Below are 24975 nucleotides of genomic sequence, written 5' to 3' on the forward strand. Positions count from 1 at the left end.
GAGAGTCTGTGCTGCAGGCTGCTCTAGAGTTCAAAGGTCACTGAACGATGTGGTCTGTTGCAGGAGAGTCTGTGCTGCGGACAGATGACCATCCACAGCTTCCTAAGCCCCAGCAAATCCCGCACCCCCCTGCAGGACCACTCCGCCTCGCTCCTCTCCGACGCAAAACTCCCCCCAAAACACACGGCCCAGAAGGAGAAGGAGAAGGAGAGGAAAGGAGAAGGTACTCATCCTTATTTCGCTCGCTGCTCGTTGAGGGGGGGGGGGGGAAACAGAGAGCAAACTAACGAGTTTTTCCAGGTAACTCATTTATTTTCTGGAGCAAATGCTCCTAAAATGGGAGCACTCTAGAGCCCTGCATGGTCATCATGCTTTTTTTCCCCCCCGTGCCTAAAAAACCCCCAAAAAACAGTCTGTTTTTATTTCAGAAACGAACATTCTCGGGTCAGAACATCACCAATGAATCACTGTGTTTTCGCAAGCCTGGACTGACTCTTGCTGAACACAGCCCATAAGTATGTGCTGTTTGTTGTTGACCGTGCGGGACTTGTGTGTCAGCAGGTTTGAGTTAGGAGACCCCCTCGATGATTTCCTGTTTCTGAAAGGGCGCAGTGTTCGCTGCCCATCGTCCTGTGACGCTGCTTAATCGTTTGTTTGAGAATCTTTTATTTACCCAACCCTGAGTTCCTGGGCCTCTTGCCTCCCTGGTGTGGGAAGATGTTACTCTGGGGGGGGTTTGTTATTCACGGAACCTCTGGGCCATGTGACGTTCTTTTTATTTATTTATTTATTTGACCTTTATTTAACAGGTAAAATCTGCCCTTGGACGGCCTTAAAGAAGCGGGGTTTTGGGGTTTTGGCGTTTGGGGTCGTGAGCCTTGTTGTTTTGACGTCTCCGTGTTCTCCGTCTCCCACAGGCAGACTGGACAGGCAGCCGGAGGGCCCTGCTGCTCCGTCGGAAGAGGGGGGCAGTCCGCGCCAGCCTGGGGGCACTGCAGAAGCACCAGAGGGAGCGGGCGCGCGTGGCACTGCGGTGCCCACGCCGGACCGCGCGGGCACAGGGCCAGGGAAGGGGCATCGTCGCAGGGCGAAGAAGCCTGTGCAGAAAACGTAAGGCTTCACCTCTTAAAACTCAGAGATTCATTTCTGTCCCCTACAGGGGACGTGGTTGTCCAGCGTATTCTGCTATGCTGAAACTAAGAGTGTTATGTTTTTAAAATAAAATTTAAAAAAAATAAAAAAACTTTCATTTTTTGTTGGGTCACAGGAGGTTAACGGGCCGTGGCACATCCCGTGATGTGGAGCCTCTGGTGGGCGGGGCCTCAGGACTTTTGAAGGACAGCCCAGCCGATGTTTGCTACTTTATACTGACGCCCAAATTATGTGTTCTTTCATTACGCATTCCATGTTGCCACAAGTGCTGCCTTTAAAAGAGGAGGGCAAGCTAACATTAGCTTTTATTTGATTACAGACTAATTCACTTGAAGTTGTACGCATTGTAATCGGCGTCAGAGTGGAATAGTGTGGCCTCTGTGCCCCCCCCCCCCGCCGCCGCCACAGTGGAGCCTTTTGTGATACTGGCGTTGCCCTGTCTGTTTTTAAAGTTCAGAAAACTACAGTTCCCAGAACCGAAAAGTCACAGACTACTACCCAATCAGACGGAGTTCCAGGAAAAGCAGAGCTGAACTGAAGGTCAGTGTCTGGTTGGCAGAGGGGGGGTGTGGTCTAGCATAAGGGGAGGGGCCTCGCAGAAGACGAACAGCTCTACTGTGACCAATAAACTGATTAAGGACGGAAGTGGGTGTGAAATTCAGAAACCATCGCTGCAGACCCCATCACTGAGTTTACGGTATTTGTTCAAGACGACATCGCGCAATATTAAGACCGCTGGCTAACCAACACTGTCCATAATACGGCAGAACATCTGTACCAGGTACCAGGCTAGGGGACGCCATTTTGACTGCAGAGCTCAACCTGACGTTCCGTCCGCAGAGTGAAGAGCAGCAGCGGATTGGAGATCTGATCCAGCAGGGAGCGGAGGAGGGACTGGAGGTATGCGTCTCTCTGCCACCGCACCAGGCCCCATACAACCCGGGTCCCGGGTTCGAAATTTGAATGGGTTTCATCAACAACCCCCCCCCCCCCCAACAGGTCAGACACATAGAAGGGAAGGGGCGAGGAGTGTTTGCGAGCAGAAGCTTCCGGAAAGGACAGTTCGTGGTGGAGTATCACGGAGACCTGCTGGAGACGAAGGACGCCAAGAAGAGGGAGGAAGAGTACGGGAGAAACCCGGCCACCGGCTGCTACATGTACTACTTCCAGTACCTCAGCAAAACCTACTGGTGCGTGGGCCTCTTCCTTACAACCGCAATGGCAGTTACACTGTCACTGGCAGAATATTTCTGGGGGGTTAGTTTGAGGTCTGAAAGAACAATAAGATGGACATTTGAGTAATGGGTGGATGGGACTGGGCATTGGCTCATCATAATCTTGCTTTATTCTACTTTCTAAGAACGTCTGATTTCCAAATATTCAGACTGATCTGAGGTCAGGGGCAGCGGCTCTAGTTACTCCAGGTTCTTTGGTGTCAGTTTGTCACTGCAAGCTCATTCACTGCAAGCTTATCCACTGCATGCGCATTCACTGCATGTGCATTCACTGCAAACTCATCCACTGCATGCGCATCCACTGCAAATTCATCCACTGCATGCGCATTCACTGCACGTTCCTCCTTCTCCCCCCGTCTAGCGTGGACGCCACAAAAGAGACGCAGCGTTTGGGCAGGCTGGTGAACCACAGTAAAGCCGGAAACTGCCAGACCAAGCTGCACGGCATCAACGGAAAGCCTCACCTCATCCTGGTGGCCTCCAGGGACATCGAGAAGGGGGAGGAGCTTCTGTACGACTACGGCGACCGCAGCAAAGAGTCCATCGCCGCCCATCCCTGGCTCAAATACTGACTGCTCTCCTCAGTCTCATCCCCGGCTCAAATACTGACTGCTCTCCTCAGTCTCATCCCCGGCTCAAATACTGACTGCTCTCCTCAGTCTCATCCCCGGCTCAAATACTGACTGCTCTCCTCAGTCTCATCCCCGGCTCAAATACTGACTGCTCTCCTCAGTCATCCCGGCTCAATACTGACTGCTCTCTCAGTCTCATCCGCTCAAATACTGACTGCTCTCCTCAGTCTCATCCCCGGCTCAGAGAGGACTGCTCTCCTCAGTCTCCTCCCCGGCTCAAATACTGACTGCTCTCCTCAGCCTCATCCCCGGCTCAAATACTGACTGCTCTTCTTTCCCTCTCTCTCTCTCTCTCTCTCTTTGGAAAGAGAAGGGAAAAATGGTACCAATATTCCTTGAATCTTTTTTTTAACAGAAAAATGCTTTGGTGTGTGGAGTTTTATTTTCAATGGCATTCAGTAGGACGGGCAGTATTAATTGTTTATACATCATACTTAAGAATGCATCTATATTAATGGTACTTTTTGGAGCATAATTTTGTACATTTTGTGCATCTTTAAATGAGTTCTTCCAGAGAATGCATATGCAACCAATATGGTTTTTTTATGGTTAGAGTAGTAGATTTTTTGTAAATAATTTTATGTTTGACAATAACAGATCTGTTTGAGTTGCAAAGGTGATATGAATGCCATCCAAACGGGAACGTTCCGTCCGTACTGTATTTTTAAAGATTACTTCCATCATGTGGGAGTGCGTGAACTTGAACAGAATTAACATGCAAAGCTGTGAATGTCCATAATAAATGCTTCTCCAGACGTATGAACTCGTATGCTAATACTAAGGAGCATTAAAACAGTTTCAGGTGCATGGCCTAGAAAAGTGTGTTCGTAATATGAGAACTTCAGAAAGCGTGTTACGCCTCTACCTCAGCACATAAAGCAAGGAACGTGTGATGTGTGAAAAATCCACACAAAACATCTGCACAGTACACTTACTCGCCCAATAACTAAATGGTTTATTATAATTTCCACAATGTTATTAAATGTAAAACCCTGCCTCAGATGTGTACTGAAGAACATAATAAAAGGTTTGTCCAGTTATTGATGCGGAACCGATCTGAGAATCCGGAATACTTCATATTCTGGGCTCTTCGAGATGAACCCGACACGAACACAACCCATGTGTTCACAGGTCACACCACACTGCTGATGCTGCTTACGCAGTAGTGTTTCTACAATCCCGCACAGTGCGCGTCTGAGTTAACCTCATTTAAAGTGGGGAAGCAGATCCTCGGTCCTATTCCTGGAGAGCCACAGTGTGTGCAGCTTTCACTGTTAATCAGTAGCTGTGCACACAGTCAGCTTGCCTCGTCCGGGTTCTTTATTCCACATCGTTTGCTGATTTATTAAAAATAAATAATAATGTGGGTCTCCAGGAGCAGGATTGGGGGGTCACCTGATTAAAACAGACCTGTGGAATCGACTCTTTTTCAATACTGCTCACCAGATAATAAAAGGTTAGGCGTCCGCTTGCCTTTTCAGATTAATTTGACCAGCAAAAGCAGAGGAGTGTTTGTCCCCTGATAAGTTACAAAACTAAAAATCCTCTGTAGGACTGTCCGTCCCTCCAAAGGTTTCCTTATTTCCATACTTAAAATGTCAAAATACTGTCCATTCCAGATGATAAAGACGTACAGAAGAGTGTGAAACCTGTTATACGTGGAGTCACATCCTCACTCAAGTCTGCATCCTCACTATTTCCTTCTGAACGAAAACCTGCAAGAAAAGAGAAGAGGAAGAGTTTGAATTTTTGAGTTTGGTTGTTTTGTCAAACATAATATTCACATTTGGGACCAAAATATTTAATACATGCATTATAATGCAATGCAGACCTGGGTCAAATACCATGCAAGAGACATCAACCCTTGGACGCCAATAAAATTCCTTTGATTACTGAAAACTTGAAAAAACAATATTGAGGACATAAAATTCTTCATTCCACTTTTTGAAAAGAAAAAAATTCCCTGGTATTGTGTAGGAGTGCGTTCAGAATTTACCAGCATCCAAAGATATTTGACTGAGGTCTTGACACGATGTTTGCGAAGTAAAACAGACTGACGTGGATCCGTTTCCCCAGACGGCCTCCCCCCGCCCCCCCACACGACTCCTGAGTGACAGAGAGCTGAAAACGTGTCGACAGAACCCGTTTGCAGAGCAACTCCTGCAGCCCCCCTCCCACCTCCCGGTCCATCGGCCCCCCACTCGCTCCGGCTCCAGTCCCCCCCACTCGCTCCCGGGCTCCAGTCAGGCCCCCCCCCACTCGCTCCGCCCCAGAACAACTTTACTGAGACTTTACTGACCAAGTCACTCAGAGTGATAATGCTGCTAAATCCCTGTGAAATGAGACTCCTGAGCATCCCTCAGAGCCCATGAGGGTCTGAAACATGCACCCCCGTTGGGCACCCCCACGGGCACCCCCACGGGCACCCCGCTCCGTTTGATTAAACAGACTGAGTCCCCTCACACCCCATTTTCACACTAATGCGCAGCGTCAGAGGGCAGCATGCGACCAATCAAGCGGCAGGGCCCCTCAACGCAGTCTGGGCAGCATGTGGCCAATCAAACCACAGCAACCAAAGCGCCCCTCAACACAGAGCGCAGCATGCAGCCAATCAAATAAGAGCGACCGAAGCACCCCTCAACGCATAGGGCAGCAGACGACCAATCAAACGACAGCAACCCAAGTGCCCCTCAACGCAGGCTGGGCGGGGCTTTGTGACCTGTGATACGCCTTCTGCAGCACTTCCTGGTCCAAAACCCGCCACCTTTAGGGGGGGGAGGGGGGGGGAAGACCAGCTGTTGTGAACAAACATCTTCCAGAAATGGCAGGAGAGGGGGGAGGACTATTTTAAATCCTGAGAGTTATAACGGTTCCCAGAGTCGGAGTGGTCTTGGCTGGGGAGTTAAGACCATCCGTGTCCGACTCTAGGAACCGTTTGTGGGGGTGGGACGGCTTTAGCTGTTCTGGACTCGGTCTCTAAAATTTGATTCCAAGCCAGGTCTTATGATGTAGCTGCTCCTGTGTGTCTGTTCCCCTTGGACTGAACTTTCAGCTGGTTCCGATACTTATCTCATTTACATTTTTTTTGTATTGCGTCATGCTATGCAGCACAATAGCACTGCGGTTAGAGGAGGCTGCAGGTTCAAATCCCAGGAGAGGCACAGCCACTTCCCTGGACAAGGTCCATAAACCTAACTGCATCACTCAGATAAACTTCTGTCAGCCTGTAAAATCATTGAGCCCCTTTCTGTTCGCGCTTGTTTTTATTGCCCTGTGCGGTATTGTGTTTTTATTCATGTTTTTATGCAGATTGCCATGACGTCTTGCCAAGGGCTCCCTTAAAGAAGTCATTTTTAACTCGATTGGCCTCCTGGTAGAAATAAATGATAAATGAAGGAGACAAGAGTAAGAGTTCATGGACAGAATGTAAAAGTGTAAGTTGGGTAAGCAGCCCTGGGTCAGGGTGTCTAAGCCAATAAGGGAATATGATATGAATACCCAGCGGGGTGGAAATATGTGCTTACAGGCTTTTGATGGTGGTCCTTTCCTCCTTGGTCACCTCTGTGGCGTCAGGGCGAGTGGCCATATCAGTGGGCGGGGCGTTGAGGTCCACCTCCACCATGGCTGACTCCGGCTGAGGAAGGACCCCACTGCACACACACACAGAGGCAAGGGGGGGGAGCCACTGTCTGTCAATCATACACTCACGGGTGGAAACTGGAAAATGGAGCTCCACCAACCGTTAGAGAAACAAGGAAATGATAAAAAAATATGTATTGGCGAAAAACATCCCAGTGAGATTTTAGCGACTGGCGGCGGGCCGATGACAGGCCGACGGCATGCCAACAGCGAGCCGCTGTAGGCTGGCTGGCAGGCCGCTGGCTGCCGCTACAGGTTGGCCGCCGCTCACCTCTTGTACATCTGGAGCTCCTCCTGGGCCACCAGGAGCTGCGCCTTGAGCTGGTTCCGCTCCTGCAGAACCTCCTTCAGCTCCTGCATGGTGAAGCGCGGCCGGTTCGGGTCCGTCAGGTCCACCACCAGCTTGTTCGGACCCAGCATTTGCTTCAGGAGCAATCAATCGATCAATCAATCAATCAATCAATCCACCAATCAAACAATCAATCAGACAATCAAACCATAATGTATTTCACATACCCGTATGACCTAGGTCTTGTGATTATATCGCAGGCATCTATACGAGCCTTACAAACAATACTGTGACCAGCCATTACTCAATAAATCAATCAATCACTCATTGTTTTTGTACAGCACCATTGCCAAGTTAGTTGCTACACGATGCTTTGTAGTCAGCCTGGTGAATGAAGCAGATCGCAGCCCTTTTGGGTTTAAGAATAACACGGCTAGGGTGCAGATTTGATTAATGGGAACAGGTGTTGAGCGAGAGGTCAAAAAGATCATTTGAGTCACGATATAAGAGGTTCAGGTCTGGATCTCTGTAAGGCTGCTTTTTGCCCTTTGTAAAAAGCTCAATACAGACAGAACTAAAAAGAACAAAGATAAAAGATGCTTCCTGGGTGATCTGGATCTTTTTACTTTTTGGAGAAGTGTGACCCCGTCCTGCACCCTTGTGTACAGAGCAGCACACCCAGGGGGCGATCATAGGGGGGCTGACAAGTGGCACTGAATGGGGGGCGTTTTCACTTTAGAAAACCTGACGGGAACTACAACTACTAGCCATAAACTACAGAACACAAGGCTGGTACCGGTGCCAGTTCCTGTTTCCATTTTATTCCTTTCACAGTTGATCCTGCCCACTGCCAGGAACCAGCCAATCAGAGGACACCATGAATGCAATTACTTTAACAAGATGGTAGAAAACATAGCAGAATCCATAGCAACGAACCAACAAACCCTTCCTTGGAAACCACTGGAATGCGTTTTTTTGTAAAGTCCAATTGCCTCTGCTTCGTTTTAAAAACACAGCACCTAAGATTACCCCCACAGTCCCAGCTTGTATTAAAAGTGAAACAGCCTCCAGCAAATTCAATGTAAAATTAAAATGAAGCAGCTTCTCACCAATTTAAAACTCACCATTTACTTAAACTTGACTGGAACATAATGCAATGCATCAGTTTTAATACACTTTAACAATGCTGCATTGCTAAGAGATAGTTTTACACTTGTTGTTCACACATTCTAGGTTTGGCCATTATACGTATAATACACGTCCAGTAATGCAGGCTAAATGCGCGTTGATGGAATCGTGGTTGCAAATTTGGACATTATAATCACAAACTGACATCTGAGCATCATGTCCGCAAAGAAAATACAAATCATACAAATCTATGTAAGAGCGTACAAATATGAGCTTAGTAAGTATTTCTATTTTACAGACAGGACTCCTAAAATCTTAGAATCCTGCATTTATGATGAAAGTGACTTTTTGATTACGTCAGTTATAACTCCTGGGTTCCGTGTTGCGTGCACTGACTCCATCCAACTCAGAAACGAACACAAAAACCACCGGGAACCCAACCTTCCCAGCTCTGCCTGGCTCTAGTTCTGTTCGTGGAAAAGCTGGCGAGACCAAATCAAGTCCCATCAACCGTTTGGTACAGCGAATATTGTGATTCTGAATGAATAAGATCTCATATGTAATGCATCGATATAAACTGTTCCTATTGCGCAGCCAGTTATGGATTAATTCATTATTGATGGTTGTCATTCAAATATGCATGGCCATTTTAAAAAGAAAAACAGCCATTTAATTTGGAATACATGGCCTAATCCACATTGTTCCCATAAGATGTACGTCAGACCAAACCGAAGACCTGCAATACCCCAGTCACCTTTGAAATAGTAAAAAAATAACATAAAAAAAGAAATTAACAACAACAACAACAACAAAGTTTTCCTTCCATAGATTATAGTATGTTCGTGGTTTCAGAATCCCAGTTTAGAAACGCAAAAATGTCGTATGGCCAAATGTGCCCATATATTGATTTTGATGATTAATGATTCACACTACCCGCTAATCAAAATGCACTGCTGTTATGTTGCTAAGCCATGGTCCAGCCGTAATAACGCATTTCCAGCGAGTGAGTGTGACTTCACGTGGAAGTGTCGAAATTGATTTTCTGCGAACACAGGAGAAGGCGCGAGCGCTTTGAAGTGGTTAAGCAACGCAGAGGGCTGATCAGGCCTTGGTCTCGTGCCAAATAATTAATTGGGGCACACCCTAGTAGGGCGCGAGCTGTAGGAAAATCAATCCTGCAAATCACTAAGCCAGTTCGTGTTTTTTTTTTTTCTGAAGACTAACTCACCGTTCCCTGTTCGCCTGAACAGTCGCCCAGGATTCTCTCCAGCTCGCTCTTTAAATTATCGCGTTCCATTTTTAGCTCTTCCAGCGATAGGTTGTATTTATTCACCATCGTTTCAAACATCTCGAGGACCCGGACAATTCTGAACTGCAGCTCAGAGACGTCTTCTCCCGCGCTGCTAATTTTCAGCAAGTCCCGGCCGATCACGTACGAAATGTCATAAACATCTTCCACTGTCAGCTGAAATGCGTCTTTTTCAAAAGCCAGTGCGGGCGAAGCGTCCGGCAGCTGCTCCATGGCGCTCCTCAATTTACGCAGTGAATCGGCAAAATTTAGGTAGCCACGCGAAGTATTATATTTTCTTCTTTCACTATATTATACTTTATTCACATATTACTACGGTTACTACTTGTTGCTGGTAACTTCACCGAACTTCCTTCTCGTCGAACTTCAGTTGACCTGCCCACTCTCTTGAATGGCACCATCCGTCAGCCAATCAGGATGCGCGAAACTGGCCATCAGTTGGATGCAAAGTTCCCCTAACGACAGGTGAAGCCATGCGAGCAATCAGGTGAAAGCACATGACGTCCTCGGAATGACGTTTTTACTGCTTTCACTTCGCCTTCGTATGCCAACAGCCATGCGAAAAGAATGGCTCTTTTTGTTTGTTTTGCTTTTAGAGCCAGTAGCATACTCAGTGACATTGACAGCTGACGTTGCTTATCAACGCAACCGTTGCGTAAGCAGCTTATCCTGACCCTCTCATATCATCCAATTAAAGCTCCTCTATAAAACTGTCTGAAAATTACAAATGCAGAATGCAGTCATACTGGTTATACGACAGAATTATTACTTCTCCCCCAACACAATCTTTAAAACGAACAATAAAATGTGAGTTGCCCAGTTAGTTTGCAAACTTACACTGAGTTTGTTCATCTTATTTTTCATTCTCCACAAATGTTGTGGGTTTGATTCCCCATTTTAAACTCTAGTAAGGTAAATGAATTGCTTCACCTGTATAAAAATGGATTCTAGCCTTTGTCAAAATGTCATCTGCTCAAGCCGCCCTGGATAAAATCGTCCACAAAATGTTTTTTCAAGTTTGTAAGATTCGCTTGGTGACTTTCCCTGATCATAAGCTGTATTGATGTAATAATTGTTGATGGAAAAGTTACAGTAAGTATTATAATATTACATTATGTATAATTATATATAACAACACTGCTGAATTCCAAAAAAACAAACACCCAAAGGCTATAGGTCAAAACATGGTAATTTTATTGAGCAGTTATTGCCAGCAGCAATACTGGGGCATTATTTAGAAGAATAAAAACATCCAAGGCGCATCTCACAGAATAAACTGCAATCGTTTTAAACCGTATTAAAAATGTCCACGTTGACGGGAAGCTGAAGTGCTCGAGGATGGCGGGGGAAGGGGGAGCACATCGCGCGGTCAGTTATGTAAATAACACCCCGTAACATACCTGTCCCCAGGTGTGGAAGAATCAGGTGGCAAAGCTACATCATAACGTGCTCCCGATACTTCTACAGTCACAGACCGCAGCATTGTCTCCCTGCTGCACAGTTACACATTAACTGGGATTTCAGGCATTCTGGGTAGTGATGTGTATCTCATATACGTCTAAAACACGCCTACACAGGGTTAATAACAGCACAGAAAGGTGTTCCCTTAATATTACAGAGCCAGCAAGACAGCAGGCTTTCTATAAACACTGGAATCCCTTTCACCGGAACTCAAAAGGCCTTTTAATTATACACATTAAGATTAAGATTTAAAGCAATGCTCCTTCACAACTTTAAATCACTGTGAATAACTTCCTTCCCATAACTTCGTTTACAGTGCTGGTCTGCCATCCCATCTCTTTTAACAGTACAGACATAATTTATAATCGATTATTTATTTGCAGACTCCTTCACACGTGTGACGCATATTGCTTTAAGGACACAGCTGTTTTCCAGTTGAAGCTCACAGCCCTGCCTCCCAACCACGGTGAACACATCTGTATGAGAGAGTACTGCAGTTCTGCCCACTCTACATGAAAACATCTCAAAGACACTTCAGTCAAGTAAGGGAAATAAAGAGATTACTTATCCCTGTAAAGTCTTTTGGAGGAAATTTAACGGCAATGAAGATGAAGGATGATGGGAAAAGGAGTCTTTCTGGGTTTGAACAGATCATGATATATTGTTAAGTGCATGTAGTCCTTTACTTTGAGTCACTTTCACAGAGCAGGTCTGGGAGGTACATGACTCTACTGGGTCTTCAGGCTGAAAAGACCACACACCTGTCACCTGGATGAAGGTGCACCATCAGTGCAGGGGTTATTGAGTCCAGACAGGGTGGTGAAGTTGAACTTGGACAAACGTGGCAGGAATACTGGGGTATTTCATATTGCTCACTGCACTACACATGTAAATACAGTATGCAAACTGTGCTCAGTTTAACTATACAAAATACTGTCTGTGCTTGCTCTGTACGTCTGTAAGGCTTTCCCAAGGGAGTCTACGTCAGCTCGATACTCTGCAGTCCGTCGTTTCTTCCTGGAACACTTCATGACAAACTCCGACTCCCCCGCCGCTCCTCACTTCTCTTCCTCACCACTTCTCCAGCTTTCACACAGTCACTTCTTTCTGCTCTTCCGTTGTCGTTTCCTTCGCTCTCTCTCTCTCCTACGTGGACTGTCTGATGTGGCAGCACTGTGGAGAGCATCTGGTGGAGAAATGGAAAATGCACCGGCTTTTTGGCCACGAGCCCCGAGCTGTGCTTCTGCCCAGACTTTCCAGCGTTTCCCCTGGGAGCTGACCTTTAATCTACCCACAATGCACTGCTGCCCCCTTTGTTCCGGAATGCTGGCTTCTGAAGGCACAAAGACATTCTCCCTACTGCCGCAATCCTGTCCAATCAGGTGGGAGGTGGTGTTCTTTCCTTTTTTTTCTGTCCTTCCTACATCAGTATTTTAAGGGATACTGCGTAGGATACAACATTCCACAATGCCTATGTGTTCAATATGGTGCATTCCTCCAAGCTCCAGGCAATTAGAAAAATCAATCATCAACTCTGGTCAAATGGTATTGCTGAAAACGCCAGTGTACACCAGCGCCCCCTGGTGGCCTGGCAGTGTCCTGTCCCTCACGCAGGTAAAAAAAGTCCTTGTAGCTAAAAACGCTGTTAGTGCTGGAAGGTGCAGGGGAGACTGGACGGATGTCTGTCGAAGGGGGTGTGTATGTGTGTGTGAGTGTGTATCTGTGTGTGTGTGTGGGCGTGTGTGTGTGTGTGTGTGTGTGTATTTGTGTGTGCGCTTGTGTGTGTGTGGGCATGTGTGTGTGTGTGTGTGTGTGTGTATGTGTGTGTGTGTGGGTATGTGTGTGTGTGTGTGTGTGTGTGTGTATTTGTGTGTGCGCTTGTGTGTTGTTGCCGTATGTTAGTTTCCAAGGTTACTGTGCTGCAAAGCCTCCAGGGCCTGCTCAGTGTACACGTCGTCGTTCCTCGCCCACACGCCCACACTCTCCGCGAAACTCACGTTCTTCTGCGAGCTGCGATTCTTATCCCTGGAGAAGAAGCTAAACCTGAAAAGACGAGAAAACAAGGCAGTTAGTTTTGCACCACCCCTCTACCATTCAACCGTAACATCCTACTGCCATCACAACGTTAGCATGTTAGCAGTGTGCTAACGTTTTGCCCCCTCCTCTTCCATCCAACTAGGCCATGAAGCATGCCTCAACATCCAGCTAAAACGTTAGCACACTGTTCATTAGCACGTTGGCTCACTGTCACATAAAATAATACTGCTTCCGCTGTGTTTTAGATAGTGAATTACAGTTATTAGCAAAGACAAAAGCAGTTATCCACTATTACTACAGTTTTGGTACAACACAAAGCCATATGAGAAACTACAGAAGCTCTGAATTATTAACCACAAAAAATGCCTCAAGCTTTTTTCTCTCTGTCCACCAAAGACCAGGACAAGAGAGGATGCAGCATCGCCTACGTTAGTATCAGTTAGCCAGCTAGCAGCTGCAAGAGCGGATACTAATATCGCTAGGCAGACTTGCAGAAATGCACACATCACGTCGTTCAACAGAACCCATCACCCCAACACCCACAGAACCACGGGACTGCCCAGCAGTGTGTTCATGCATGTGCCCATTTCAGATCGTTAGGGGTGGAGAGTGTTTCCCGGAGGTGCTGATCGGGCCGCTATCTCATCGAAACGCCGCCCGCTGAGTCAGCAAGAATGGCTGCTACCCACTTGGGCTGAACCGGCCCGGGACTCAAACAAACAAGGTGCGGGGGAATCGGGTCTGGAGCTCTGTTCCACTGCTTCACAGAGAACTGGGCCTACGTTCATCACAGATCCTTCAACGACTGAAGCGCTAGACAACAGAAACACTGATAATGATGATGCGTTTGCCTCTGAGCATAAATCTGAGCATTTTATGGGTGTAGACAGTATGTTTGTAAGTATCAAAAAAGTATTTGTTTTATTAAGTGAGAAGAAAAAAAATATTGATTGCTTTTTTAAAATAAAAAAATACTTCTTCCTTTATTAAGTGTTACTGCCACATGTGAATGAAGGACTCATTCTGATTGGCTGATTGAGTTTGAATTGACAAGTCTTGAACCAACCCCTTTTCAATTACCCCCGTCTTTAACTGACACTCTGAGCACAGCCAATCATAATGCTCCCCTCTGCTACATGTCAACTAATATGCAAATGAGTAGGCAGGTCCAGCAGCATGCAGGGTAGCGTGTGTTAAAACAGCAAGAGGAGATTGCACAGGAAAAGGGAAAAAATGACAACCAGAAATAAATCGTACAAAGGAAATGAGCCGTCTGATTGGCTGCAAAGTGGGGTCATCCGCGATCAGGCCTGCGGCCACCATCGGCATAATGGCGGTAAAGATCCTGTTCGGGGAAGCAGAGGCAGAGGAGGTGAGTGGGGGGGGCACAGGGGGAGGGGGGAACAGGAACACCACGACAGCTCTGTAAGAGACACAAGCAGCACTGGGCCTGACCCTCTCACTCACAGAACGTTCTCACTCAGAACCTTCTTACTAAGAACCTGTCACTCACAGAACCCTCTCACTCACAGAACCTGTCACTCACAAACCCTCTCACTCACAGAACTTCTCACTAGAACCTCTTACTAAGAACCTTTCACACACAGACCCTCTCACTCACACAACCTGTCACACACAGAACCCTCTCACTCACACAACCTGTCACTCACAAAACCCTCTCACTCACAGAACGTTCTCACTCAGAACCTTCTTACTAAGAACCTGTCACTCACAGAACCCTCTCACTCACAGAACCTGTCACTCACAAAACCCTCTCACTCACAGAACGTTCTCACTCAGAACCTAAGAACCTGTCACTCACAGAACCCTCTCACTCACAGAACCTGTCACTCACAATCAGTCACTCACAGAACCCTGTCCCTCACAGAACCTGCTCACTTATAGAACCTTCTCACTCACAGAAACTGTTCACTTGAAGAATCTGCTCGTTAACAGAACTTATTCACTCAAGCCAGTTATCGCAATGCTATCTGGAAGAGCTGATAGCAGAGAGAACACAATATAATTTAAAGAGTGAATGAAGGACTCGTTTTCCTGAGTCAGGTTCCAAAGTTTAAGATTCAAGCCTGCCTACTTTACAGAGTCCTTTCACTAGAGGGAGAGAGAGAAAGAGGGGGGGGAATAAAGGAGAGAGAGGAGAGGGAGAGAACCAGAGAGAGAGAGAGGCATTCTGGGTACCCTGTGAAGGGAAACGTCAGTTTAGGAAGAAGCAGAAGAGGCTCATTTTGGAAAACTGTCCATATGCGTACTGCAGTAGATAAACACTAAACGCTTCATGATCTTTATGCACGTCGAAACAGGGTAGTATTAAGTGATTATTTAAGCTTATTCTGACCTCATGTAAAATTTAGACATACTTCCTAAACCTGATTAAATCTCATTCAGCCACACTGAAAACAACTATGTAAAAATAAAAAAAAACAGCACAAACACAGTTTTGTAACAAGTGTGCAACTAACATCCATTAGGCTTGAACGATACTTGTGTTTCCATTGGAGAAGACAAGGCAATAATGGATGCACCAGTTGCCAAAACTACGGTCGCCTTAGCTGGCGATGGCCTAAACTGCCAAAAGTAGAAGCGAAAGCTAAAACTGAAGGCCCAAGTCTAAGTGAGAAGCCTGTGTGAGAGTTGTACATTACATAGGTGAAAACATGAGGGGAAGGGTGAGGGGGAGGGGTGCGATTATAACAAAAAAAAACGTGAAAAAAATAAACTAGTAGGTCATGCAGCTGCAAAGACAAACAATCAGCTCATTAAACTGGCATTTTGAGCTGCTGGACGGCTCATCCTGTTAATACACTACACCCACTACACTAAGACACTACACCCACTACACTAAGACACTACACCCACTACACTAAGACACTACACCCGCTACACTAAGACGCTACACTGAGACACTACACCCGCTACACTAAGACACTACACCCACTACACTAAGACACTACACCCACTACACTAAGACACTACACCCGCTACACTAAGATGCTACACCCGCTACACTAAGACACTACACCCGTTACAATAAGACACTACACCCACTACACTAAGACACTACACCCGCTACACTAAGACACTACACCCGCTACACTAAGACGCTACACCCACTACACTAAGATGCTACACCCGCTACACTAAGACACTACACCCGTACATAAGACATTACACCCTACATAAGACACTACACCCGCTACACTAAGACACTACACCCGCTACACTAAGACACTACACCCGCTACAATAAGACACTACACCCGCTACACTAAGACACTACACCCGCTACACTAAGACACTACACCCGCTACAATAAGACACTACACCCGCTACACTAAGACACTACACCCGCTACACTAAGACACTACACCCGTACAATAAGACACTACACCCGCTACATAAGACACTACACCTGCTACATAAGACACTACACCGCTCATAAGACACTACACGCACATGAACTACCTCACATAAGACACTACACCCGTCTTAACTACACTAAGACACTACACCCACTACACTAAGACACTACACCCGCTAACAACTAAGCACTACACCCTACACTGAGACACTACACCCGCTACACTAAGACGCTACACCCACTACACTAAGACACTACACCCACTACACTAAGACGCTACACCCACTACACTGAGACACGGTGGCCTAGACACAGAAGGACAGCACGCTCTCCCCAGTTCCCGTCTGAGGAATGAGTGGATATAAATACAGCGGGACATTCCAAATTAGGGAGAAAATGGGGGGGCAAAGGCTCAATGAGACAGAACTGCGGTTCAGTTCAGAGGGGGGTCCCGCCTGAAAGCACGTCCGCCCTGTGTCATGTGATGTGTACCAGCAGCACGCTTCGCCAGAGCAGGAATGTGTGGCGTGTTCTTCAGTCACATGACCTCCCCCGTCACCCTAATGACCTCAGTACAAAACGGCAGCTCCCAGCACGCTCTTTACCAGCCCCCCCCACACCCTAACCCTAACCCTAACTCCCCCCCACACCCTAACCCTAACCCTACCCCCCCACACCCTAACCCTACCCCCCCCACCCTCCAACCCTAACCCTAACCCTCCCCACACCCTAACCTAACCCTAACCCCCCACACCCTAACCCTAACCCTCACACCCTAACCCTAACCCCCACACCCTAACCCTAACCCCCCCACACCCTAACCTAACCCTAACCCTAACCCCCACCACTAACTCCCTAACCCTAACCCCCCCCCACACCCTAACCCTAACCCCCCCACACCCTAACCCTAACCCCCCCCCACACCCAACACTTCCATCTCACACAAACATGTTTCACAGACTCCCCGGTCTGCCGCTGGGTTGTTCCCGTAACGTTCCTGTAATGTTCCCATAACGTTCCTGTAATGTCCTGATGTGCAGCTTTCGAAGACATTACTCAGCAGACTGTGCGGTGGCGGTGGTGGTGGTGTTCAGTAAGAGAGCTCTTGTGTTACTGCTGCTTTTTTTTTTAAAGGGCACACTGACCCAGCGCACGTTGTGAGGTCAAATAAAACATGACTTACAGATGGCTTGTGCTTGAACTCTTGTGGCCTTGCGGAGCTACAGAAAGGCAGTGACAGCCTGACCAATCAGGGGGCGGAGGAGGCGGGGCCTCCTTCAGTACTCACAGCCGTTTGATCCCGGACTCGGGCTGGACGTTGGGGCGTGGCATGGGGGCAGGGGAAGAGGGGGGCGGGCCCATTTCCTCTTCCAGCTCCTCACTGCCGGAGAGAAAAGGGGGACAGAATTAGGGGACTGAAGGATAAGTGGGTTGGGGTGGGGCAACACTGACTCTCTAGACTCACCAGATACTCATCTCCTGGTTCAACTACGCGTCACGCTTTACCTCTTTAGACACCGGTGAAATTTGAAAACTCCAGCAGATCCCCGAGAGTTTCTCAATGAAACATATTGCTAAGCAACGGGACCAGAGCGAGGCGGATCCGGGGATGCCCTACCTCCTGTAATAGGCCATTTCCTCCTGCAGCATGAACACTTTGGCTTTGAGCTCGTTCCTCTCATGCAGGACGTCCCGCAGCTCCTGCAGGGTGAAGCGAGGCCTGTTGGGGTCTTTCAGGTCAAGGGCAACTCTGTCCTCTGCAGGGTCCTCCTCAGACGGCCCCTCCTAGTGGCAGGGAGGGAGAACTGCAGGTCAGAGGAGTTTTTTTAAAAAGCATTTCAGGGGGAAAAAAGTGGAACGAGATAAAACACGATTGGTGACTCAGCGATGTGAACCAATCAGTGTATTTCACGGCTCACAGCAAAATCTTTTGATTGGTTCAAAAATGTCAGTGATTGACAGCTCACTGTCACCCGACCAATTTCAGGGGTTCATGAAACCTCACTCTCCCATCACCCCCAAATGCTAAAATCACAAGCCAATCCAACTTCTCTTGTTAACACAAACACAACAGCCATCCAGCTAACGTCAGTGTTTTTAGAACACAATCTCCTGTCCTGCAGTTCAGCCACGCTTGAAGAACTTGAACTTGAAGCTTGAAACTGGAGCACATTTCCTCAAAAGGGACAATGATTTTAAACAGTGGCTGGGTCTGTACCTCCCCCCAAAAATCAAGAGAAATGCACGGGATAGGCTGACAATGCTATCGAAGGAAACCCAGTCCCAAATAAAGGGGTGCAGCAGTGGTGATGTCACCCGTCTCTGCTAGAACCAGCCTTCGCAAAACCCAAGCACATTTTAAACGGTTAGGTTTCAGACCCAAGAATGAGAAGCAGCATAAGGTCATGCTTAACGGCTCAGGCTGCAAATATACAAACACAGGCATGTCCAAGACATCTGGAGAGTGTAAGTACAACCAATTAATTCATATAAGCACACGCACATTCACACACACACACACACGCGAGTGTGCACACACACACGGCATCATTAGGACTTGGGCTCTGCCATCAGAGCTCTCTGACTGGCTCAGGGTTAGATTCACCGCAAAACCACACGGCAATGCCATCGCCATGGGTTACCCGTAACACCGCCACGTCCTCATCTTCCTCCTCCTCCTCCTCATCACCATAACCTCCCCCTTCCTCCGCCTCCTCCTCGAGACCCCCGTCCTCCAGGCCGGGGGGGAGGGGCAGCCCCCGTCCCGCCACAAAGCACTCCGCCAGGAACCCCGAGTCCCCGCCACACTCCGCCCAAACAGAGGGCAGCGTGGCGGCGGGTTCTGCCCGAGAGAGCTGGGCAGGGACACAACAGAGACCTTTCAGACCCAGCCCAGGGAAGGGGGGGGGGGGGGGGGGGGCAGCAGGGGGTGGGCAGGGACACAACAGGTGACTTTCAAACCCAGCCCATGGAAGAAGACCTGGGGTGGGCATCGCTAAAATATAAAGGTAGGTTAACTCTTCCAATCCACTACCACTGCTGTAACTGAAAGGGGCCGTGGCCATGATCACCTGGGGCGTGGCCAGCGGTGGCTCCTCCCCGTTGGGGCGGGGCTCTCCCTGCAGGCGGTCCCGGAGCCTGGCCACCTCCCGCTGAAGCTCCCCCAGCTCCTGCTGCCCCGCCTGGGCGGCGGCCTCCAGCTCCACCTTCTGCTGGATCAGCGCCTTGCCCTGCGCCTCCAGCACTGCCATCCTGTGCCGCAGGTCCTGGTTAATCTTCATCAGCCGGCTCTGCTGCTGCTGGAGCTGGGGGGGGCACAGGGGTTAGAGACCAGACACAGACAGGGGGGTTAGAGAGAGAGGGGCACAGGTAGGGGGGTTAGAGAGAGGAGCACAGACAGGGTGCTTTAGAAAGAGAGAGGCACAGACAGGGGGGTTAGAGAGAGAGGGGGGCACAGACAGGGCACAAGCGGGGATCCCGCATACAGACAGAATTTGGGGAACGGTTCAGGAAGAGCCGGAGGATGACAGAGGAACGGTTGGCGGACGGTGAGAGGGCGGGTTGGCGGGTTTGGCGGGAGCCTTACCGCTTCGACGTCCTCGTTGCGCAGCGTCAGCTCGCGGTCTCTGGCGCGGATCTCGTCCCGCTGCTTGTCCACCACCTCCTTCAGCCTCTTCATCACCTGCCGCTCCCTCTCCGACACACCTGCAGACACACCTGCATCTCTCACTGTTCTCACACCGACACACCTGCAGACACACCTGCATCTCTCACTGTTCTCACACCGACACACCTGCAGACACACCTGCATCTCTCACTGTTCTCACACCGACACACCTGCAGACACACCTGCATCTCTCACTGTTCTCACACCGACACACCTGCAGACACACCTGCATCTCTCACTGTTCTCACACTGACACACCTGCAGACACACCTGCATCTCTCACTGTTCTCACACCGACACACCTGCAGACACACCTGCATCTCTCACTGTTCTCACACCGACACACCTGCAGACACACCTGCATCTCTCACTGTTCTCACACCGACACACCTGCAGACACACCTGCATCTCTCACTGTTCTCACACCGACACACCTGCAGACACACCTGCATCTCTCACTGTTCCCACACCGACACACCTGCAGACACACCTGCATCTCTCACTGTTCTCACACCGACACACCTGCAGACACACCTGCATCTCTCACTGTTCTCACACCGACACACCTGCAGACACACCTGCATCTCTCACTGTTCTCACACCGACACACCTGCAGACACACCTGCATCTCTCACTGTTCTCACACCGACACACCTGCAGAACGGAGGTCGTCCTCATCTTTCACTATTTTCACACCACATGAAACAAGTATATTCCAGTTAACAATGTTTTTCTCTAAACATAAAATCTACAGTAAAATATGTATAGTACTACTTACTTACAGTATATACTTCTACTGACTTGTTCATCATCTTAAAACACTGGCGTGTTGCACCTGGCAGTTTATGACTGTTACTGTACTGTACTCTACTGGCACCATGGTCAGTAATACCTCACCTTATTGGCCAGTACCTCCCTGTATTGGCCAATCAGGGAAGCAGATGAAGAAGGTGGCTTGCTTTAGTTTACATAGTCAGGGGTGTGTTTTGGAGAGTAAAGATAGCTCTGACAGGGAGGGTAGACATTGGGCGGGGTTATTTTTGTCTGAGTGCCCAGGCTGGCTTAAAATATCTTCCCAACTCACAGCGCAGTGGCAGTTCACAGGCCCCTCTGATGTTAACACGCAAGCTCACAGAAATGCGCACGTAAACATGCACGCACGCACACGCACGTAAACATGCACGCACACAAAAATGCACACACATGCTAACATGCACGAAAACTCGCATGCAAACATGCACACAAACACACACGCAAACACGCACATGCAGGCAAACACTCACTCACGCAAACATGCACACACACACACACACACACACACACACACACACACACACACACACACACACACACACACACACACACACACACACACACACACACACACACACACACACACACACACACACACACACACACACACACACACACACACACACACACACGGCCTGACTCACAACACGCCTGTTCCGGTGGCCTTTACCAGCACACATTATCTTTGTCATGTGACGTTTCTGTCGGCAGGTGGAGTTAAGCTTTAACCTGACCGTGCGGGACGCACCTGACCGTGCGGGACGCACCTGACCGTGCTGGACGCACCTGACCGTGTCTCTCTCCCTGAGTGAGACCCAGCTGCACAGGCTGTAAATCCGGCCTGTGCGCCTCAAATGGGCTGCAGAGGAGCTGCTCCTCTCAGAGCTCAGAGCGGGCAGCTGCAGAGCTAGTGCATCAGCACTCCTACGCTAGCAGTAACGTCCCCATCTATGCTGCACTCACACTCAAGGGCTGCTTTGTGTGTGTGTGTGTGAGAATGAGTGGGAGAAAGAGAGAAGGGGGAATGAAAAGGGGGGGGGGGGTGGAGTGAGAGAGAGCAAGCGAGTTTTATGCTGAAACACAATGCCAGTTTTGTTTTTCTGTTTTCACATATGGAGGGATAGGCTAAACAAAAAAAGGATTTTCAAACACTTATTTCTCCTCCATCAAACTCTGGAAAGAAACCACGTTTACAGCTTAATTATGGCTGTAAAAACATGCTTGCATTGCGTTTATAATTCAGACAAAAACAAAAATAACAGGAAGTCTGAGAACAGCGCTAAATGCCTCATGATCTCATAATGCTATAAAGAGGGTGAAGCAAGGACAACAGCCAGCCCCTCAAGATCTGACATGGGAATGATAATGCACAGTCAACGATCAGCCAACTGCAATGATCAGCCAATCACACAGAACAGCCAACCACACCGCTTCTGCACCTCTTACTGAGTTAAGCCCATCGGAACGGCTGGTGGCCCAACAGCTGCAGCTCAAATGCATTTTTCACGCATTCCCTCGTGTTTCCATGTCCAGTATGACGGGGGTTTGCTGGTTAGTTTGTTGATTGGTTTGCCGGTTAGTTTGCCGGTTGGTTTGCCGGTTGGTGTGCCGGTTGGTTTGCTGGTTAGTTTGTTGATTGGTTTGCTGGTTAGTTTGCTGGTTAGTCTGCTGGTTAGTCTGCTGGTTAGTCTGCTGGTTAGTCTGCTGGTTAGTCTGTTGATTGGTTTGCCGGTACCTTCCTGCCGCTGAAGCTCCTCCTCTAAGGTGGGGCAGTCCTGCACGGACAGGTTGGTCAGCAGACTCTTATTCTCCGCCTGCAGCTGGGCGATCTGGGACAGCAGATCCTGAGCCTCCCCTCTCCACACGTCCTCCACCAGCTCCAGCTCCTGCACAGACAGACAGACAGACACGCAGAGACAGACAGACAGACAGACACGCAGGGACAGACAGACAGACACGCAGAGACAGACAGACGGACATGCAGGGACAGACAGACAGACAGACAGATAGACATGCAGGGACAGACAGACAGACAGATAGACACGCAGAGACAGACAGACAGACAGACAGACAGACACGCAGAGACAGATGGACATGCAGGGACAGACAGACAGACAGACAGATAGACACGCAGGGACAGACAGACAGACAGATAGACACGCAGAGACAGACAGACAGACAGACAGACACGCAGGGACAGACGGACATGCAGGGACAGACAGACAGACACGCAGGGACAGACAGACACGCAGAGACAGACAGACAGACACACAGGGACAGACATATGGTATATTTTTACATTTTAATGGAATTTGTAAGTAACATTCCACATGAATTTTTTAAAATAACAAAACAAGTGATCTTCCAGTGGTTTTGAAATAAATGTGAATATTCTTGAATATTCTAAAAAAGGGTGTATACACACACGAATACACCTAAGAATGGTGATGTAAGAATGTGCAATCCAACTAAACTCTACATAATAACCAACATTCCCAGTAGGTCTAGATACAATACATGAATTGTGTGACAACATATTAAACCCGATGTCTCAATGTGATACTCATCACATAATTACTTAACATAATGAACCAAACGCTACTGAGAACACTATGTCACAATAACAGCACTGGGTTAAGCTGTCAAATTCTTCAGTCTTCGTCAGGCCACAGTGTTGTCTGATACAACGTACTTAAAGTTATTCATCTACGACGGGCACTGAATCTGGGCATTACATGACTACCATAACTGCTCTTAAGCACTGACCGGGCGATTTCCAAATAAAGTATTAAAACAAATTATTGCAACTGTACTGAACCTTTTGGTGTTTCTTTTCTTTTTCCAACCGGTCCATCCGTTCCACGCGGAGCCGGTCCAGCTCCAGGCGCAGTTCCTCGGTCTCCGGGCTGATGTTATTCCGGCTGACCAGGACCTCGAGGATCTCCAGCACCCGGACCACTTTTGGCATCAACCGCGCCAGCGCTTCACACCCATACTGATCGATAATTCGCTCGAACTCCTGTCCCACGACTGCCGCGATATCGTACACGTCCATGACCGTAAGCTCCGCCGCATTTTTCTCCAGCGCTGATCCGAAGTCTTCCATGGCTGCAACTCCTTCTCCCGACAATGCAGTTCCTGTTTTCCTGCCGTCGCCTTCGCCACAACAAAAGTTGCGGAACACTGGCTACACGTCTCCCAGAGGAACACTTTTTCCCAGAGTTTTAAAGTAAAGGGTTTACCGTGTACCCCTGCAATATCCGTGGCCCTTGTCCATTCTGCCGCCGAGAAACACCGGACTAAAGAAATAAACACAACTATTTAGCTGTATCCGTGCCATGGCAATGTTAAATCTGCTGGCCCCGACTCTTCGGATACATGGCAGTCGCTACGTAGGCTAAGCTGCAGTCAAAGCTCTGCGCATGTCAGGATTTCCGAGACCCAGTGGAGGTCGCAGTTTTGTTGGGACTTGGAAGTATAAATATAGAATGTTTAACTCCGTATATTAAGTACATCACTGTATGATCAGGGCATGTCATTAGTAAGTTACAGTTTCAACTAGTATGGGCGTCAATGCCATATATAGCTGACAAAGCAAATGTATTTTACTCAATATATTGGGGTTCGCATTTTAGTATATTTGTTTCAAATAATCTTGTTTTGTAGTTACATCGAATCTGTCCCGAAACAGAACCAGACCCATAAATGAAACTCTAAACATTACATTTATGAAATGATATTACAACCACAAATAAAAAGTAGCCAAAACCGATTATATACGCGCAACTTCCCCATAGTACAAGTCCAATGGAACCTTTGTTATTACCTTATCGATCACTGGATTTAGTTATTTACAGTGCGTTTACTTGTGCAATATTTCGATAAAGAATAAAAGTATTCTAATGTTAAATCTGTGTAGGGTTTAATAGGCTAGACTGATGCTGAATTGAAGTTCCCTTACAGGTGGAGCAGCAGCGAGAACACACGGAGGAACAGATTACGGTGCCCAGCCGTTGGCCTAATTAAGCTTGGACCTCAGTAGCGCGTGCTGCTAACGGCTATACCCGCGGACAACTGGCTTCTGTTCCTCTGTGGCGCGTGACGCGCAGTTCATTGTTTCCATCGGAAGGGACCTCAGCGCCGCAGGAAATCGCCGGAAGCACAGGACAGGATATCAGTATGGCCAAGGTGGTCCTGCCACATCCCGATTTCCCAGGACAGTGCATACAGCCCCT

At 48.2% G+C, this 24975-nt stretch overlaps 3 protein-coding genes across 4 annotated transcripts; 1 reads left to right on the top strand and 2 right to left on the bottom strand.

Annotated features, from left to right (window-relative positions):
• The first annotated feature begins 84 nt into the window (after nucleotides 1-84).
• Nucleotides 85-2959, top strand: LOC135233698 (N-lysine methyltransferase KMT5A-like). The gene is made up of 5 exons (XM_064297498.1): nucleotides 85-223; nucleotides 918-1110; nucleotides 1920-2052; nucleotides 2152-2342; nucleotides 2749-2959. Exons 1-5 carry the CDS (start codon nucleotides 85-87, stop codon nucleotides 2957-2959), a joined length of 867 nt encoding a protein of 288 aa, XP_064153568.1.
• Nucleotides 2960-3413: 454 nt separating this feature from the next.
• Nucleotides 3414-9800, bottom strand: rilpl2 (Rab interacting lysosomal protein-like 2). The gene is made up of 4 exons (XM_064353306.1): nucleotides 9304-9800; nucleotides 6930-7081; nucleotides 6544-6669; nucleotides 3414-4734 (listed from the first exon to the last, which is right to left on the bottom strand). Exons 1-4 carry the CDS (start codon nucleotides 9595-9597, stop codon nucleotides 4713-4715), a joined length of 594 nt encoding a protein of 197 aa, XP_064209376.1. The 5' UTR covers nucleotides 9598-9800; the 3' UTR covers nucleotides 3414-4712.
• Nucleotides 9801-10555: 755 nt separating this feature from the next.
• On the bottom strand, nucleotides 10556-24970 carry LOC135264581 (RILP-like protein 1). 2 transcript variants are annotated; one of them, XM_064353304.1, is made up of 8 exons: nucleotides 23559-24969; nucleotides 22476-22626; nucleotides 19847-19965; nucleotides 19332-19565; nucleotides 17879-18045; nucleotides 17549-17641; nucleotides 14140-14227; nucleotides 12748-12888 (listed from the first exon to the last, which is right to left on the bottom strand). In XM_064353304.1, exons 1-8 carry the CDS (start codon nucleotides 23844-23846, stop codon nucleotides 12883-12885), a joined length of 1146 nt encoding a protein of 381 aa, XP_064209374.1. In that variant the 5' UTR covers nucleotides 23847-24969; the 3' UTR covers nucleotides 12748-12882. The 2 variants fall into 2 exon arrangements, with proteins under 2 accessions (XP_064209373.1, XP_064209374.1); XM_064353303.1 differs by lacking the exon at nucleotides 14140-14227 and having other exon boundaries at nucleotides 10556-12888; nucleotides 23559-24970.
• Nucleotides 24971-24975: the final 5 nt, after the last annotated feature.

This window comes from Anguilla rostrata, chromosome 10, assembly GCF_018555375.3.
Source record: "Anguilla rostrata isolate EN2019 chromosome 10, ASM1855537v3, whole genome shotgun sequence".
NCBI lineage: Eukaryota > Metazoa > Chordata > Actinopteri > Anguilliformes > Anguillidae > Anguilla > Anguilla rostrata.

What these genes read in the sequence shown, in the direction of transcription:
- LOC135264581 (XM_064353303.1), bottom strand. Translation starts at nt 23,846, where the DNA reads ATGGAAGACTTCGGATCAGCGCTGGAGAAAAATGCGGCGGAGCTTACG. An exon ending in CACCGCTGGCCACGCCCCAG is followed by an intron (nt 18,046 to 19,331) that starts GTGATCATGGCC and finishes CCCTGCCACTAG; the next exon opens with GAGGGGCCGTCTGAGGAGGA. An exon ending in GAAATGGCCTATTACAGGAG is followed by an intron (nt 17,642 to 17,878) that starts GTAGGGCATCCC and finishes TCTCTCCGGCAG; the next exon opens with TGAGGAGCTGGAAGAGGAAA.
- LOC135233698 (XM_064297498.1), top strand. Translation starts at nt 85, where the DNA reads ATGACCATCCACAGCTTCCTAAGCCCCAGCAAATCCCGCACCCCCCTG. An exon ending in GAGCGGAGGAGGGACTGGAG is followed by an intron (nt 2,053 to 2,151) that starts GTATGCGTCTCT and finishes CCCCCCCAACAG; the next exon opens with GTCAGACACATAGAAGGGAA. An exon ending in TACCTCAGCAAAACCTACTG is followed by an intron (nt 2,343 to 2,748) that starts GTGCGTGGGCCT and finishes CCCCCCGTCTAG; the next exon opens with CGTGGACGCCACAAAAGAGA.
- rilpl2 (XM_064353306.1), bottom strand. Translation starts at nt 9,597, where the DNA reads ATGGAGCAGCTGCCGGACGCTTCGCCCGCACTGGCTTTTGAAAAAGAC. An exon ending in GTTCAGGCGAACAGGGAACG is followed by an intron (nt 7,082 to 9,303) that starts GTGAGTTAGTCT and finishes TTGCTCCTGAAG; the next exon opens with CAAATGCTGGGTCCGAACAA. An exon ending in AGGACCACCATCAAAAGCCT is followed by an intron (nt 4,735 to 6,543) that starts GTAAGCACATAT and finishes CTTTTCTTGCAG; the next exon opens with GTTTTCGTTCAGAAGGAAAT.